Source organism: Mobula birostris, chromosome 13 (genome assembly GCF_030028105.1).
Source record: "Mobula birostris isolate sMobBir1 chromosome 13, sMobBir1.hap1, whole genome shotgun sequence".
NCBI lineage: Eukaryota > Metazoa > Chordata > Chondrichthyes > Myliobatiformes > Myliobatidae > Mobula > Mobula birostris.
The window spans coordinates 52,305,640-52,321,782 of NC_092382.1; the positions used below are offsets into that span (position 1 = coordinate 52,305,640).

Below are 16,143 nucleotides of genomic sequence, written 5' to 3' on the forward strand. Positions count from 1 at the left end.
TCAGATTTATTATCACTCACACATTTAACTTTTTTTTTGTTTTGCAGCTGCAGTACCATCCATTACATAACATTACTACAGTATTGCGCAAAAGCGTTAGGGACATATATATAGGTAGGGTGCCAAGAGTTTTGCGCAGTTCCGTATGTAGGCCCCACATTCGCCCAATCCACCATGAGCTGCACGGAACAGCATTGCCGTTCGCCCCACACGCATCATCGCTTCGGTTATACTTTTTCCTTCCTTCTACTAAAGCTGTCATTGCCACCACAATGATGAGGAAGCGGGTGTAAAATATTGCAATCCCCCCTCCTCTCCAAAATGTAACAATGTTCAGTGTTAGTAATTACAGTGGGATTGCAATATTGTCAACTTTCCTGTCGAGTATGTGCTCTTGGATTATTTATTTATATAGCATCCAGCCAGACCTCTAATCTGCTCATTCCTGGGATGTGAACGCCATTTACAAAACTGCCAGCTGTGGTGTACCTCATTGCAGAGGGAGGGGATGCCTTCATTTTAGAGAGCAGGTAAAAATCGACTGGATTAGGTCTGGTGTCATGCTCAGACACAGTGACAAGTTGGGGTGCTGATCCTTGAGTGGGCTATATGAACAAATTTGGTTCTCGAGATTACGGACACTGTCCTATCAGCATTTTATTTTATCACAGCACATCACTATTCCAGAATCTCTGGTAAGATTCGAACCTACATTATGCTCAATGTCTATGGGGCTGCACAGACAAGCAATGCCATCATACCTGGTATTTAAAACTCTGCATATTTTTCTCCTCCTTTCAGCTGTCAGTTTTCTCCTTTGGCCTGTGTGTCTCCCTGGTCCTAATGTGCCTCGATATCAAAATGGTCACCAGTCTTCTCATGAATATTGCCTGATGTATTTCAACATAAGAAGAGAAGGCAGGTGTATTGGGTGGAGTGGGATCCTGGATCAGCCATAATGGAATGGCCTAATTCTGCTCTTATGTTTCATGGTCTCATGACCTACCCAGGAATTTTAATCTTGAGTTGCAGGTGGTGGAAAGCACTTTACTAGGCAGATAGTGGAGTGGTTGTGCAAAAAAATATTGCAAGGCCTACATAGAAAGTCAGGGACAGTAAGATTAGGCAAAATGGGAATACTGTTCAGAGTTGCGTGTATATTAGTGCAGGGAATATTGTTCGTAAGGCGTTCAAGCTCAGTGCGTGGATCATAATGTGGAATTATGAAATTGCAGCCATTAATGAGAATTGTATGCAGGAGAGGCAGGACTGGAAACTTAATGTCCCAGATTTCCATTGTTTTAGACTTGGCAGAGTAGGAGGGAATAAAGAGTGAGGTGTGGTATCACTAAACAGGGAAGGTGTCATGCAAAAGTTCAGACAGGGCAGACTGGACAGCTGGCCTACTGAGGCATGGACTATATTCGCCAAAGTGCTGTAGTGCTCCGTGATTAACTACATTTTTGACCTGTACCCTGGAGAATACTCGAGTTATTCCGATGATTACGGATTCCAAATCCTTATTTGTCTCCTTTAGCACTGCCTGACCTGCACATCATCATCACTCCAGTCTGGGTGACCGCCTGTTGCTAGGCGAATTTCACAGGAAACCTCTCTTCCCAGTCAGTACATTAATGCACACCAGAGTCCTCAGTGAATCCATTCCCTCTCCAGATTTCCTTAGAATCATTCAGCGCTACAGCCCAGAAACAGACACTTCGGCCGAAATCTTAATCTGTCTAGTTCCATCGACCTGCAGCTAGAACAACGCCCTCCATGTCCTTCCCAGTCATGTACATATACTGAATTTGTCATGGCTCGGTCCATGAAGTCCATATTCCGATTCACGGTCCGGTCCATCGACCCTTGCTCCAGGTTTTCCTGTCTACCCTGTTTCTGTTCTTGTTGAGCTCTAATTGAGGCAGCTGATGCTCGTTGGGGCTGGCTGCATGAATATCTTCAGAGACCAGGGTGTGTCTGCTGGATTGTTCTTGTCCTTACTCCTTGTATCCCTTTCTCTGCCTGTTTCCTCGCCTGAAGCCTTGCCGGTAACTCTCACCTCGTCTCGCCTTCAGTCTTGTCCTGGAGCCACCCCGTACCTAGCTCCATTCCTGTCCCTTGCCTCCGTCGGGTAAGCCAGGCCGTCTCGCCATTACCTGTGGTTAGTTCTGTCCCTTGCCTCCGTCGGGTGGTGATCCGCGTCCTGCCCAGGAATACCGTGCCCTGCCCAGGAGTAGCCTCCTGCCAAGCCTCACCTCAAGTCTCTAGCCTGAAGACTCCAGCCTCGTCTTGCCTGCCAGCCAGGACTCGTCCTTGCCTAGTTCTGGGATCCAAGCCAGAGGCAAGACCCAGGTACTGGGGCTTTGTCCTGTCTTGGCTCGGAGTCCAAGCCCGGGCTCCTAACTCTCTTGACCAGTCCTATTCTGGGTTCCCGGTTTTTGTGTCCATGTCCTTGCCCTCACCCTGCATTCTAGTCCTGTCCCTAGCACTTCAGTGCCTCTGTCTTGCACTTGGGTCCGTTCCCAGCCATCGCCTTATGACAGAATTCCCTTAAATGCTGAAATTGTGTCGGCATCCACCACATCCGCAGGCACCATTTTCCACACTCTAGCCACAGTTTGATTGAAGATAATCCGCTTATTCCTCTTCAACATTGCACCATTCACCCTTAACTCATGATCTCTTCTTCCAGTCAAGGCATAATTTTATATAGCTCTATCAAATCTCCTTTTGTTTTCCTGCACTCTAGGAAATGAAGACCACCCTCACACCAACCTCTGAGTGAAGATGATCCTCTTCTTGTTCCCTTTAAACATTTCTTTACTACTTTACTGTCACCAAACAATTGATATTAGAGCGCACAATCATCACAGCGATATTTGATCCTGCGCTTCACGCTCTCTGGAGTACAAATTGATAGTAAATAGTAAAAATTTTAATTATATATCATAAATAAAAATTTTAATTATATATCATAAATAGAAAATAGAAAAGGGAAAGTAAGGTAGTGCGCAAAAAAAAAAAAAAAAAACAAGAGGCAGGGCCGGATATTTGGATGGTACGGCCCAGATCCGGATCAGGATCTGTTCAGCAGTCTTATCACAGTTGGAACGAAGCTATTCACAAATCTGGCCATACAAGTCTTCAAGCTCCTGAGCCTTCTCCCGGAGGGAAGAGGGACAAAAAGTGTGTTGGTTGGGTGGGTCGTGTCCTTGATTATCCCGGCAGCACTGCTCCGACAGTGTGCGGTGTAAAGTGAGTCCACGGACGGAAGATTGGTTTGTGTGATGCGCTGCGCCGTGTTCACGATCTTCTGCAGCTTCTTCCGGTCCTGAACAGGGCAACTTCCATACCAGGTTGTGATGCACCCTAGAAGAATGCTTTCTACGGTGCATCTATAAAAGTTAGTGAGGGTTTTCACCATTAATTCTTAATTCATGAACTAATTCCAGTATATACTCCTCATAATTTTCTATAGCTCTGTCTAGTCTTCTCATTCTATTTTGGTTTGGGTAATAAAGTCCGAACCTATTCAACCTTTCCCAACAATTCAGGTCCTCAAATCTCGGCAATATCCTTGTATTTTTTTTCTGCACTTTTGCAATCTTGTTGATGTATTTCCTGTACGTCAGTGAAGAGAATTGCACACAGCGCTCCAAATTAGTCCGCAATGAATAGAATTTCATCTTAATATCTGAACTCATGTAACACAATACCTTGATTTCTGGTGGCCAATGTGAAAAAGTTTTCATTATGACCTTTTCTACTTGTGATAGCACTTACAAGGTTCTGTTTATCTGTATTCTCATATTCCCCTGTTCTATAGCATTCTGCAGTACCCCAAAATTTCGCTGTGTAATCCTATACTGGCTTGCCTTTGCAAAATACAACACCTCACACATCTCTGCATGAAATTCCACCTGCGATTTTAAAACAAATGTCTTATGGTCCAAATCCCGCTGGAAAAATTGACGGATTTTTTTTTTTTCCCCCTGCTTATGTACCACCAGCCTCGGCGTCGTCTGTAAGCTTATTGATCCACTTGACCACTTCATCATCCAGATTGTTAATATAGATGCAAACAACAACAGACCCTAGACCAGTCCTTGAGGCAGACAACAAGTTACCGGCCACCAGTCCGAGAGCCAACTCTCTACCACCAGTCTTTGGCTCCTGCCACAAATCCAATGTCTAATCCAATTTATTATCACATTCTGAACGCCAAATGACTGAAACTTCTCGACTAAACTCCCATGCAGGATCTTCTCAAAGGGCTTGCCAAGATTTACTGCCTTTCCTCTATCAACCTTCATAGTATATTCCTTGATTACTCTATAAGACTGGATAGACATAACATACTACCACACAACCATGTTGAATATCCTTAAGCAGTCCCTGTCTATAAAAATTCTAACACTTAAAGTACTTCCAATAACTTTCCCAGTATTGATGGCACGTCCATCATAGTTACTCAGATTATCTTTAGAGCCTTTCTCAAACAACAGAACAGCAGGGGCGCCGCTGTAGCACAGCCGTTAGTTCGACACTATTGCTGCTCAGGGCATCTTAATTTGGAGTTCAATTCTGGTGTCCTCGCTGAGCACATTTGTATGTTCCAACTCATGTGGCGACTGTTTTCTCCGGATGTTCCGGTTTCCTCTCACAATCCAAAAACGTACCGGTGGTTAGTTTGATTAGTCGTTGCAATTTTACCCCCGAATTACATTAGGTTAAATCGGTGGGCTGCTCCATGGCACCGCTCGGTTGATTAAGGAAAGTTATTTGAACACATTTGACAATCTCTATCTCAGTCATCACATTTACAAGCATGGCAGTCCCAGTTACTGTCCATAAAATCTCTCAAGCAGTGATTATAATAAACATGTATATGTTATCCCTATATTTCTCAGCCCTTACGTCTTCCCTGTATTCCTATGAATTACGGGCCCAGGCATTAAATCTGGAACTGATGTTAAGGCAACATTTAACTTTGTTAGTATTCTGTAACGCACCTGTGTCCTGTCCCGCTTTGGAGCTCACTGGATCCTCATGCATATTCATACCTCCAGCCATGGTGGGGTTGGGGTTTTCAACATCCTGGCTCTCTGCAATAAACAGAATGAGGATTAGGTGATTTCCAATGACAGTAAGACACTGCTTTCTGTTCTGCTCTTTCCTCATCTGCAAACTGCTCTCTGTCTGTGAGGTAAATCATCACGTACATACTGACAATCTATCCAAACCCATTTACTTACCGCTTGTACAATTCCTGCAATGCCTTGGCGATTTTATTCATATCCGAAACAGAATCAGAGGAGAGGTTTAATAACACTGGCATATGTCGTGAACTGGTTAACTTTGTGGTATCGGTGTAATGCATAATATAGATAGAAAAACAACATTGAACTATAGTCTATATATCTGAAATTTATAGTAATTCCAGTCGGATTTCAATATTGCCAACGTTCCCGTCGAGTATGTGCTCTTGGGTTATTTACTATTATAGCATCCAGCCAGACCTCTAATCTGCTCATTCCTAGGATGTGAACACCATTTACAAAACTTCCAGCTGTTGTGTCCTTCATTCTAGAGGGATGGAATGCCGTCATTTTAAAGAATGGGTAAAAATCGGGTGGATTAAGGTAGGCGTCGTGCTTAGACACAGAGTAACAAGTTCAGGTCGTGATACTTCAGTGGGTTATATGAACAAATTTTGTTGTCAGGATTACGGACATTGGCTGTTCACCAATTTATGTTATCACTTCACATCACTATTCCAGAATCTCTGGTGAGATTTGAACCTGCATTCTGCTCAATGTCTATGGGACTGCACAGACAAGCAATGCCACCAAATGTGGTATATAAAACCCTGCATGTTCTTCTTCTTTCAACTGCCAGTTTACTCCTTTGGCCTGTGTGTCTCTCTGGTCCTGATGTGCCTTGATCCCAAAATGGTCACCAATCTTCGCATGGAAATTGCCTGATGTATCTCAACACAAGAGAGAAGGCAGGTGTATTGGGGTGAGTGGGATCCTGGGTCAGCCAAATGGAATGGCGGAGTAGTCTCGATGGGCTAAATGGCCTAAATCTGCTCCTATGATTTATGGTCTCACAACCTACCCAGGCATTTTAATCTAGAGTTGCAGGTGATGGAAAGCATTTTACTATGCAGATAGTGGAGAGGTTGCACGAAAAATAAATGTTGCAAGGCCTACATATTAAGTCAGGAACGGTAAGATTAAGCAAGATGGGAATACTGTTTGGAATTACGTGCATATTAGTGAAGGGAATTTATTAACGACGTGGATGTGGGGTAGATGGGTGGGTTGGCAAGTTTGCAGATGACAAAGGTTGGTCGTGTTGTGGATAGTGTAGAGAATTGTCGAAGATCACAGAGAGGCATTGATAGGTTGCAGACATGGGCTAAGAAGTGGCAGATGGAGTTCAACCCGGAGAAGTGTGAGGCGGTACACTTTGGAACGACAAACTCCAAGGTAGAGTACAAAGTAAATGGTAGGATACTTGGTTATGTGGAGGAGCAGAGGAATCTGGGAGTACGTGTACACAGATCCCAGATAGTTGCCTCCACGTAGATAAGGTAGTTAAGAAAGCTTATGGGGTGTTAGCCTTCATAAATCGAGGGATAGAGTTTAAAAGTCGCGAGGTAATGATGCAGCTCTATAAAACTCTGGTTAGGCCACACTTCGAGTACTGTGTCCAGTTCTGTTCGCCTCACTAAAGGAAGGATGTGGAAGTATTGGAAAGGATACAGTGGAGATTTACCATGGTGCTGCCTCGTTTACAGAGTATGCATTATAATCAGAGATTAAGGAAGCTAGGGCTTTACTCTTTGGAGAGAAGGAGGATGAGAGGAGACATGATAGAGGTGTACAAGATAATAAGAGGAGTAATCGAGTGGATAGCCAGCGCATCTTCTCCAGGGCAGCACTGCTCAGTACAAGATGAGATGGTTTTAAGCTGGGAAGTTCAAGCTGGATATTAGAGGAAGATATTTTACTCAGAGTGTGGTTGGTGAGTGGAATGCGAGGAGTCAGTGGTGGAGGCAGATGTACTAGTGAACGTTAGGAGACTACTAGACAGGTACATGGAGGAATTTAAAGTGGGGGTTATATGGGAGGCAGGGTTTAAGGGTCAGCACAACATTGTGGGCCGAAGGACCTGTACTGAGATGTACTATTCTATGTTCTATGGTCTATGGAATACTGCTCGTAAGGTGGATAAGCTCAGAGCATGGATCATCATGTGGAATTATGAATCTGCAGCCATTAGTGACATTTGATGTCCCAGATTTCCATTGTTTTCAACATGGCAGAGTAAGGGAATAAAGAATAAAGGTGTGGTATTCCTAAACAGGAACGTTGCCGTGCAAAATCTCAGACATGGCAGACTGGACTTCTTCTCCTTTAGCACTGTCTGGACTGCACATCACCATCACTCCAGACTGGGTGAACTCTTGTTGCTGGGTCGATTTGTCAGGAAATCTCTCTTCCCAGTCACTACGTTAATGAACACCAGAGTCTTCAGTGAATCTATTCCCTCGCCAGGCATTTCTTAGAATCATTGAACACCACAGAACAGAAACAGACTCTTCGGCCGAAATATTAATCTGTCTAGTCCCATCGACCTGCAATCAGAACATAGCCCTCCATGTCCTTCCCATTCATGTACCTATATTTTCTTAAAAGTTGAAATCGTACCGGCCACCACCACTTCCGCAGGCACCGTGTTCCACACTCTCGCCAAAGTCTGAGTGAAGATAATCTCCTTGTTGTTCCTCTTAAACATTTTACCATTCATCCTTAAATCATCATCTCTTCTTCCAGTGTAGGCGCAATTTTATATAGCTCTATCAAATCTCCTTTCATTCTCCTGTACTCTAGGAAATAAAGACTATATTCACACCAACCTCTGAGTGAAGTTGATCCTCTTTTTCTTCCCTTTAAACATTTCACCATCAATCGTTAATTCATGAACTAATTCCAGTCTACACTCCTCAGTATCTTCTATAGCCCTATCTAATCTCCTGGCATTCTTTCACTCTGCAGAATAAAACCCGAATCTATTCAATCTTTCCTGACAAATCGGGTCCTCACATCCCGGCCATACCTTTGCATTTTTTCTGCCCTCTTTTAATCTTGTTGATGTATTTCCTGTGGGTAGGTGACGAGAATTGCACGCAGTACTGCAAATTAGTCCTCAATTAAGAGAACTTCAACTTAACATCTGAACTCCTGTAACACAGTACTTTGATTTCTGAAGGCCAATGTGCCAAAAGCTTTCTTGACGACCTTATCTACCTGTGATACCACTTACAAGGTTCTGTGTATCTGTATTCTCAGATCCCTCTGTTCAATAGCATTCTTCAGTTCCCCGAACATTCGCTGTGTAATCCTACTCTGACTTGTCCTCGCAAAATGCAACACCTCACACATCTCTGCATGAAATTCCATCTGCGATATTCAGCCAAATTTCATCGGGTCCAGATCCTGCTGGAAAATTTGACGGCCTATTACCCTGCCTATGTACCACCTACCTCAGTGTCATCTGCAAGTTTTTAATCCACTTTATCGCATCATCATCCAGATCGTTTATATAGATGCAATCAACAACAGACCCTGGACCAGTCCTTGCAGCAGACAACCAGGTACCGCAAACAACAGGAATTCTGCAGATGCTGGAAATTCAAGCAACACACATCAAAGTTGCTGGTGAATGCAGCAGTCTAGGCAGCATCTCTAGGAAGAGGTACAGTCGACGTTTCAGGGGTCTCGGCCTGAAAAGTCGACTGTACCTCTTCCTAGAGATGCTGCCTGGACTGCTGCGTTCACCAGCAACTTTGAATTAGGTACCGGCCCCCAGTGCAAGAGCCAATTATCTACTACCACCCTATGGCTTCTGCCACAGCTCCAATGTCTAATCGAATTAATTATCACATTCTGAAAGCCAAGTGAGTGAACCTTCTTGACTGAACTCCCATGCAGGACCTTATAAACGCACCTGTGTCCTTTCCCTCTTTGGAGTTCGCTGGATCCCCATTCATATTCACATCTTCAGCCATGGTGGGGATGGCGTTTTCAACTTTCGGGCTCTCTGAAATAAACATACATATATATATATATATATATATATATATATATATATATATTTGAAATAGTTCAATTAAATAGGTAGTGCAATAAAGAAATTTTAAAGGAAGTAGTGAAGTAGTGATCATGGGTTCAGTATCCATTCAGAAATCAGATGGCAGAGGGTGGGAAGCTATTGTTGAATCAGGCTTCTGTTCCTCCTTTCTGATGGTACTGGAAGCCCTGAATGATGGACGCCATCTCTTTGAAGCACTTCTCCTTGAAAATGTCCCCGATACTATGAAAGCTCGTACCCACCATGGTGCTGAATAATTTTACAACTCTCTGCAGCTACCCTTGATCCTGTGTAGTAACAACCTCCGCTATGCCAGACAGTGATGCAATCGGTTAGAATGCTTTTAGTGACATACCAAATCTCCATAAGACAATAAGACCAAAAGACAAAGGAGCAGAAGTTGACCATTCGGCCCTTCGAGTCTGCTCCACTATTTTATCATGAGCTCATTCTTCTATTTAGTCCCACTACCCCACCTCCTCAAACTCTTGATGAAATATAGCCACTGTCTTGCCTTCTTAATGGCTGCATTGATATGTTGGGTCCAGGTGAGACCCTCAGACATAGTGACAACCAGGAACTTGAAATTTCTCACTCTCTCCACTTCTGATTCCTCTACGAGGACTTGTGTGTCTTCCCTCGTTTTACCCCTTCTGAAGTCCAGAGTGAGTTATTTGGTCTTACTGAAATTCAGTGAAAAATTGTTCATGGAAAGCTGTGACACCGGCTGATACATCTCGCTCCTGAATGGCCCCTCATCTCCATCTGAAATTCTGACAACAATGATGATATCATCAGCAAATTTAAAGATGGCATTTGAGATGTGCCTAGCCACACAGTCATGGATGCAGAGAGCGTAGAGCAATGGTTAAGGCCACACCCCTGTGGTGCACCAATGTTGATTGTCAGTGAGGTGGAGATGTTACACCGCCTTTAGAATGCATTCATCTCTCTTTGAAGTTTTCATGCTTTCTTGCTTTACAACATTGAATTACAATGGATCTATTTTGGCTTTTTGACACTAATCAACTGAAGAGACTATTTCGTGACACAGTGAAACACATTTCTAAAGAAATGGTCTAAAGATACAAACGTATTACAATTATTAATCACAAAACAATTGATTGCATAATTACTCACCCTTTCAAGAAGTATTTAGTAGATGCACCTTTCACAGTAATTACAGCCTTGAATCTGCATGGATCAGTCTCTATCAGCTTTGCACATCTGAACACTGAAATTTTTCCACATTATTCTTTACGTTACTGCTGAAACTCTGTCAGATTTTATGGGGTCCATGAGTGAACAGCTCTTTTCAAGTCGAACCGCAGATTCTCAATTGCAGTGAGGTCCACACTCTGACTTGGGCACTTCAGGGCATTAACGTTGTTTTTGAACAACTTCTGAGCAATTTTAGCTTTATGCTTTGAGTCATTTTCTTGCTGGAAAACAAATCTTCTCCCAGGTCGCAGTACTCTTGCAGACTGCATCAGGTTTTCATCCAGGATTACCCTGTATTTTGCTGCATTCATTGTAACCTCTATCTTCACAAGCTTTCCAGGATCTGATGTAGTAAAGCATCCCTATAGCATGATTAACTCACCACCATGCATCACGGTAGGGATGGACTGTTTTTGATGATGTGCGGTGTGCGCCAAACACAAGATTTAGTCTGATGGCCAGAAAGTTCAATTTTCTTTTCACCAGACCATAGAACCTTCTTCCAGCTGACTTCAGTGTCTCCTACCCCACATGTCTTCTGGCAAACTGTAGCCAAGATTTCATGCCAGTTTCTTTCAACAGCAACGTTCACTTTGCCACTCTCCCATAAAGCTGTGACTGGTAAAGCACCCAGGAAATAGTTGTTGTATGCGCTGTCCCTCCCATCTCAGCCACTGAAGCTAGTAACTCCTCCAGAGTTATCATAGGACCATTGGTGCCCCCCCCCCACCTCAGTGATTCACTTCTTGCACAGTCACTGTTATTGAGGACAGCCTGTTCTAGGCAGATTTACAGCTGTGCCATATTCTTTCCATTTCTTGACAATTGACTTAACTGTACTCCAGGGGATATTCAGTGACCTGGAAAAGTCCTCGTATCCATCTTCTGACTTGTGCTTTTCTACCAACTTTTCCCGGAGATCCTTGTTGTATTTATTTGTCTTCACGGTGTAGTTTTTGCAAAGATACGGACTCACCAGCAGTTGGACCTTCTATATACAGGTGTAGTTTTACTACAAACAATTGAAATACTTTGACTGTGTGACTTCTAAAATCAATTGGCTGCACGAGTGATGATTTGGTGTGTCCTATTACAGGGGATGAACACCCATGCAATCAATTATTTTGTGCTTTATATTTCTAATTAATACAGATTACTTTGTGGAGATCTGTTTTGGCTTTCACGAGAAAGTCATTTTCATGTTGATCAGTGTCAAAAAAAGCCAAATTAAATCCATTGTAAAACAATAAAACATGAAAACTTCCAAGGTGAGGGGAGTGAATATTTCATAGGCACTGCATTTCAAATCCGCACAGATTTTGGTTTTCCGGTTTGGAAATTGAGAGTGCAGTTGCAGAGAGAGATACAAATGCCTAGGTTCTCGATGTTTTCGATCAGAATTGTAGGAATGATAGTGTTAAATGCTGAGTTGTAGTTAAATAACAGAATCCTGGCATAGGTATTTGTATTGTCGAGATGATCCTTGGCCACGTGGAGATGCAATTTGATCATATCCACTGTAGGCCTATTGTGGAGATTGGCCAATTACAGAGGATCCAGGTTCTTGCTGAAGTGGGAATTGATTCCAGCCATAACTGACCTCTAAAATAATTCCCACACCATAGATATGAGCGCTCAAGGATGATAGTCGTTAAGACATCTTATCCTGCTTTTCTTGTGCGCTTGAAACAGGTGGAAACTTGCAAATGTAGCAATGAGAAATTGAAAATAAACTTGAACAGTTGGTTGACACAGGTTTTCTGAGCCCTACCAAGTATTCCATTAGGCCCTGCCGCCCATGTACTTGTTTCTCAAATGTGGTGTTCATAACAACCCACACACTTCATCCCCTCTGGCGTTCCTGATTCCAAAAACCCTCTGCCTGAGGATTTCTTCAAGTCCTCTCGAAACATCTTCCCGATTGCACTAAATGAGGGGTTCAGAACCTTTATTATGCAATGGACCACTAACATTAACCGAGGCGTCTATGGACTCCCAGTTGGGACCCTTACCCACGTACTCAACTCGGTCCTTCTACTCTTCCCAAGTTGGCTGTCGCAACGTATACATTTGTGTCTGACAGCAACTTTGAATCTTGAAAGGGGTGAGACTGCATGATCCCAGTGACCGTACACAAACTGAGATATGGGTACTCAGGAGAATGATTACAGCATAGGAGATGGAAGTACAGGAGTTATATTTTAACTTTAGTAATACTCTGGAGGCAATTAATGAGATTGGATTTACAGAAAGGTCCAAGTATGTTGGTAATTTAGTTACTGTTGGGATTTCACGATTTAAACTTGTCTAATGTTATTTTCTTTTGCATGGTGAATAACTTTGAATATTTATTTGTTTTAAAGTCTCGGAGTTTTTTCAATGTTCTCGAATTGTAACTGAAACTGTTTAACCCTTAGGAACAAGAGGTCTCTGACATGGTTTAAATTGTGAATATCTTGCATGCTTCAAATGTGTAAAATATGGCAACACTGAGTTTATTTGAGAGAAGAGAGTGTGAGTCTGCATTTATGTCTGTGAGAGACAGGGTCCAGAGACCATTTTCAAGAGGCTGTGCTTTTAAGACATTGCATGATGTGTTAAATTGCCGGGGGTCCCCATCCATCAGCTTTCTGTCGCTTCCTTGGTTCTCCGAAAAATGTGTGAAAGCTTGTCATGGTGGGACATGAATGTTCATTTTAAGGTTTGCAGTTACCTGCAAGGAAGAACGGTGCAAATACAGATTTTTTTTTCCTTCTTGTGATTTTTCTGGTATATTTTTCTTTTTTACACGGAAATAAGTTTAGATTAACTCTGGTCCCACAATGGCCAGGTATAATCTCAGTCGACGTGGACATTTGTGCATCTTTATTTAAGATACGGGAAGCCCACATTTCTGAGGAAAATGTGCATCTGGGGCAAATTAATCATTGCCGATAATTAAACTGGAAATTTGAAACTAACAGCTAACATTCCAACCCCTCTGTTTTTCCTTTCTCCAGCAAACCTCTTCCTGAAAATTTCTTTTTCAAGTCCTCTCGAAAGAAAATTCTCCATTACTGTAAACGGTCTGTTCACAACCTTTATTATATAATGAGCCCCTAACATTAACCGAGGAGTCTATGGATTTCAAGTTGTGGACCATGTACCCATGTACTCTGCTCACTCTTATTCCTATTCTCAAATCGGCCACCAGCAGGTATTCTGCAAATTCACCGGTAGCAGCTTGTATTTCGAGAGATTTCATTTGCAGTCCTGCCTGAGAAACAGGCTGCTCTACCAGCATCTCCCCGGGGTGGCACGCTGAGAGAGGTCTGCCCCCATCTCACGGCCCCTTTCACCCACCTTCCATTAGCCTTTCCGAGTCTAGTTTGATAATCCCATCTTCTAGGACACTATCCTACACGGGTCGCATAACGTCTCGTTGGTAGACAGCACATGCTCACAGGGTCTTACGATGTTTCATTCCAGGCACCCTGCCTTCACCGTTTCACATATTGCCCCATCCTTCTGGACGCGGACCCTACCCAGCCATGTGCTACCATAATCCCGGGACCTGACATTCAACCTACCTCCCTTTTCGGAGGATGCAACTGATCTGGACATGGTGCAGGAGGGATTTACCAGGAAAGGGACTGTAAAGTGGCATGGGTTTTAATGCAGACAAATGTGTACTTTGGAAGGATAAATATGTTGAAGTGTATGAAGAAATTGGTGAGGCCTAATCTGGATCAGAGTGTGTTGTTCTGGTCACCTAACGACAGAGAAGAAATCAACATGATTGAAAGGGTGCACAGAAAAGTTACAATGATGTTGCCAGGATTTGAAGACTTGAGTTGGAAGTTAAGGTGAATTGGTTAGGAATTTAGTTTAGGGTGGTATGGTGACATAGTAGTTAGCAGAATGCTTTACAGCCACAGTGACCTGCGTTCAACTGCTGCTGTTGTCTAAAGACTTTATACGTTTCTCTCCGTGACCACATGTTTCCGGTTTGCTCCAACATTATAAAGATGTTTGGGCTAGTAGTTTAATTAGTCACTAGCGTATAATTTGCGGCACGCACTTGTTGGGACATGCCGTAAACGAAGGGAGGAAGAAATAAATTCTATGCTATGTCCACCGGCTCCCACTCATCTATTTCAACAGCTATAATTTCTAAAAAGGTCCCACAGAGTACTGAATCATGCCTGCCCTTCGAGGAATATGATTTCACGGTCTGTTGTGCATTCCCCAATTTCAGAATTATTATTGTAAGGGGTTTCTTCTTTTATGTTACCGCTTAGGCTAATCAAAATGGCTTCTTTGTTATTTAACTGCTGAGAAAGTTCTCTAGCAGTTTGGGTTATAAAGAGTTGTATTCAGTTGCTAACCAACTGCGATAGATGTTATTCTTTCTTGTGTGTCTGTAAGCTATTGTGATGTGTGGGCTCTGGCGGAGAAGGTGAGATGGGGACCGAGACAGTGGATGCAATGCTGTGAGCTGGCCGACGAGACGGACCCCCAGCCGAAGTCCAAGGTCCAGGGTCTTTGCCAAGGAGAGGAGACGAAGATAGACTTGTGTGGAGTGTCTGGTCGACCACCGTGGTTGGTCCCAGGTGGCGGATCGAGGTGGTCGGAGGTGATTGAATGGTGGAAAGAGGACTCCGTTACTGTTGTGCACGAAGTGGTTGAACTTTGATAAGTTTGGCACCTTTTACTTTCCTTTTATATTTTATCTCTATTAATTACATAGTTCTAGTAATAGCTATAAATTATAATAATTTAATCGCATATGGTGCATTGTCTGTTATTTGGAGGGGTGGGCTGCATCACACAGCATCCACACAAACTTGACTACCCATTTGGCAGGGCCGAAGGCTGCTTCCTCTAGAGGAAAGCGAGCTGAGCGAGCCTGAAGCTTACCAGGGGGCTACATTATGAGTTCATAAGTAATACTCGAGTGACTACCAGATGCTTAATTTTAAACAATTTGAAGTCTACTAACCTGCTCCATGTTCAAAGCTTCCAGGGGGTTTCAATTTTGTGGCATCATCAACTTCCCCTTGCGGTAAGTTTTCAGGCTGAGTTTTAGTGAATATACTTCCCATTTCAGTTGTTTTGCTGCCTTCAAAATGAAAATGCAGGTTAAGGAGCAACACAACACATCACTGAAGCTCATAGAAATATTTAAACCATAAGATCTTAAGACATAGGTGTAGAATTAGGCCATTCAGCCCATCGTGCCAATCCACCCTTCTACCCCGACATCCAGGTCGTTAATAAAAATCACAAAAAGTAGAGGTCCCAGAACCAATCCTTTTTAGCCACCACTAGTCTCAACCCTCCAGTCCGAATGTACTCCCTCCACCACCACCCTCTGCTTTCTGCAGGCAAGCCAATTCTGAATCCACCTGGCCAAACTTCCCTGGATCCCATGCCTTCTAATTTTCCAAATAAGCCTACCGTGTGAAACCGTTTTAAATGCCTCACTAAAATCCATGTAGATCACATCCACGGCACCACCCTCATGTATATGTCTGGTCACCTCCTCAAAGAACTCTATCAGGCTTGTTAGACACGATCTTCCCTTCACAAAGCCATGCTGACTGTCCCTGATCAGACCATGATTCTCTAAATGCCTATAGATCCTATCCCCAAGAATCTTTTCCAACAGCTTTCCCACCACAGACGTAAGGTTTACTGGTCTATAATTACCCGGACTATCCCTACTACCTTTTCTGAACAAGGGAACAACATTCGCCTCCCTCCAATCCTCTGGTACCA

At 43.2% G+C, this 16,143-nt stretch overlaps 1 protein-coding gene across 3 annotated transcripts in view; it reads right to left on the reverse strand.

The window, feature by feature from the left end:
* Nucleotides 1-16,143, reverse strand: part of LOC140206838 (NACHT, LRR and PYD domains-containing protein 3-like) — a 34,791-nt gene that overhangs the window by 15,320 nt on the left and 3,328 nt on the right. The window contains exons 2-4 of one of the 3 annotated variants that reach the window (XM_072275079.1): nucleotides 15,365-15,484; nucleotides 9,019-9,111; nucleotides 5,013-5,105 (exon numbers count right to left, since the gene is read on the reverse strand). In XM_072275079.1, coding sequence (XP_072131180.1) covers nucleotides 5,013-5,105; nucleotides 9,019-9,111; nucleotides 15,365-15,467 — 289 coding nt within the window. In that variant the 5' untranslated portion in view covers nucleotides 15,468-15,484. The remainder of the gene's footprint in view (nucleotides 1-5,012; nucleotides 5,106-9,018; nucleotides 9,112-15,364; nucleotides 15,485-16,143) is intronic. The other 2 variants (XM_072275080.1, XM_072275081.1) reach the window with 2 other exon arrangements.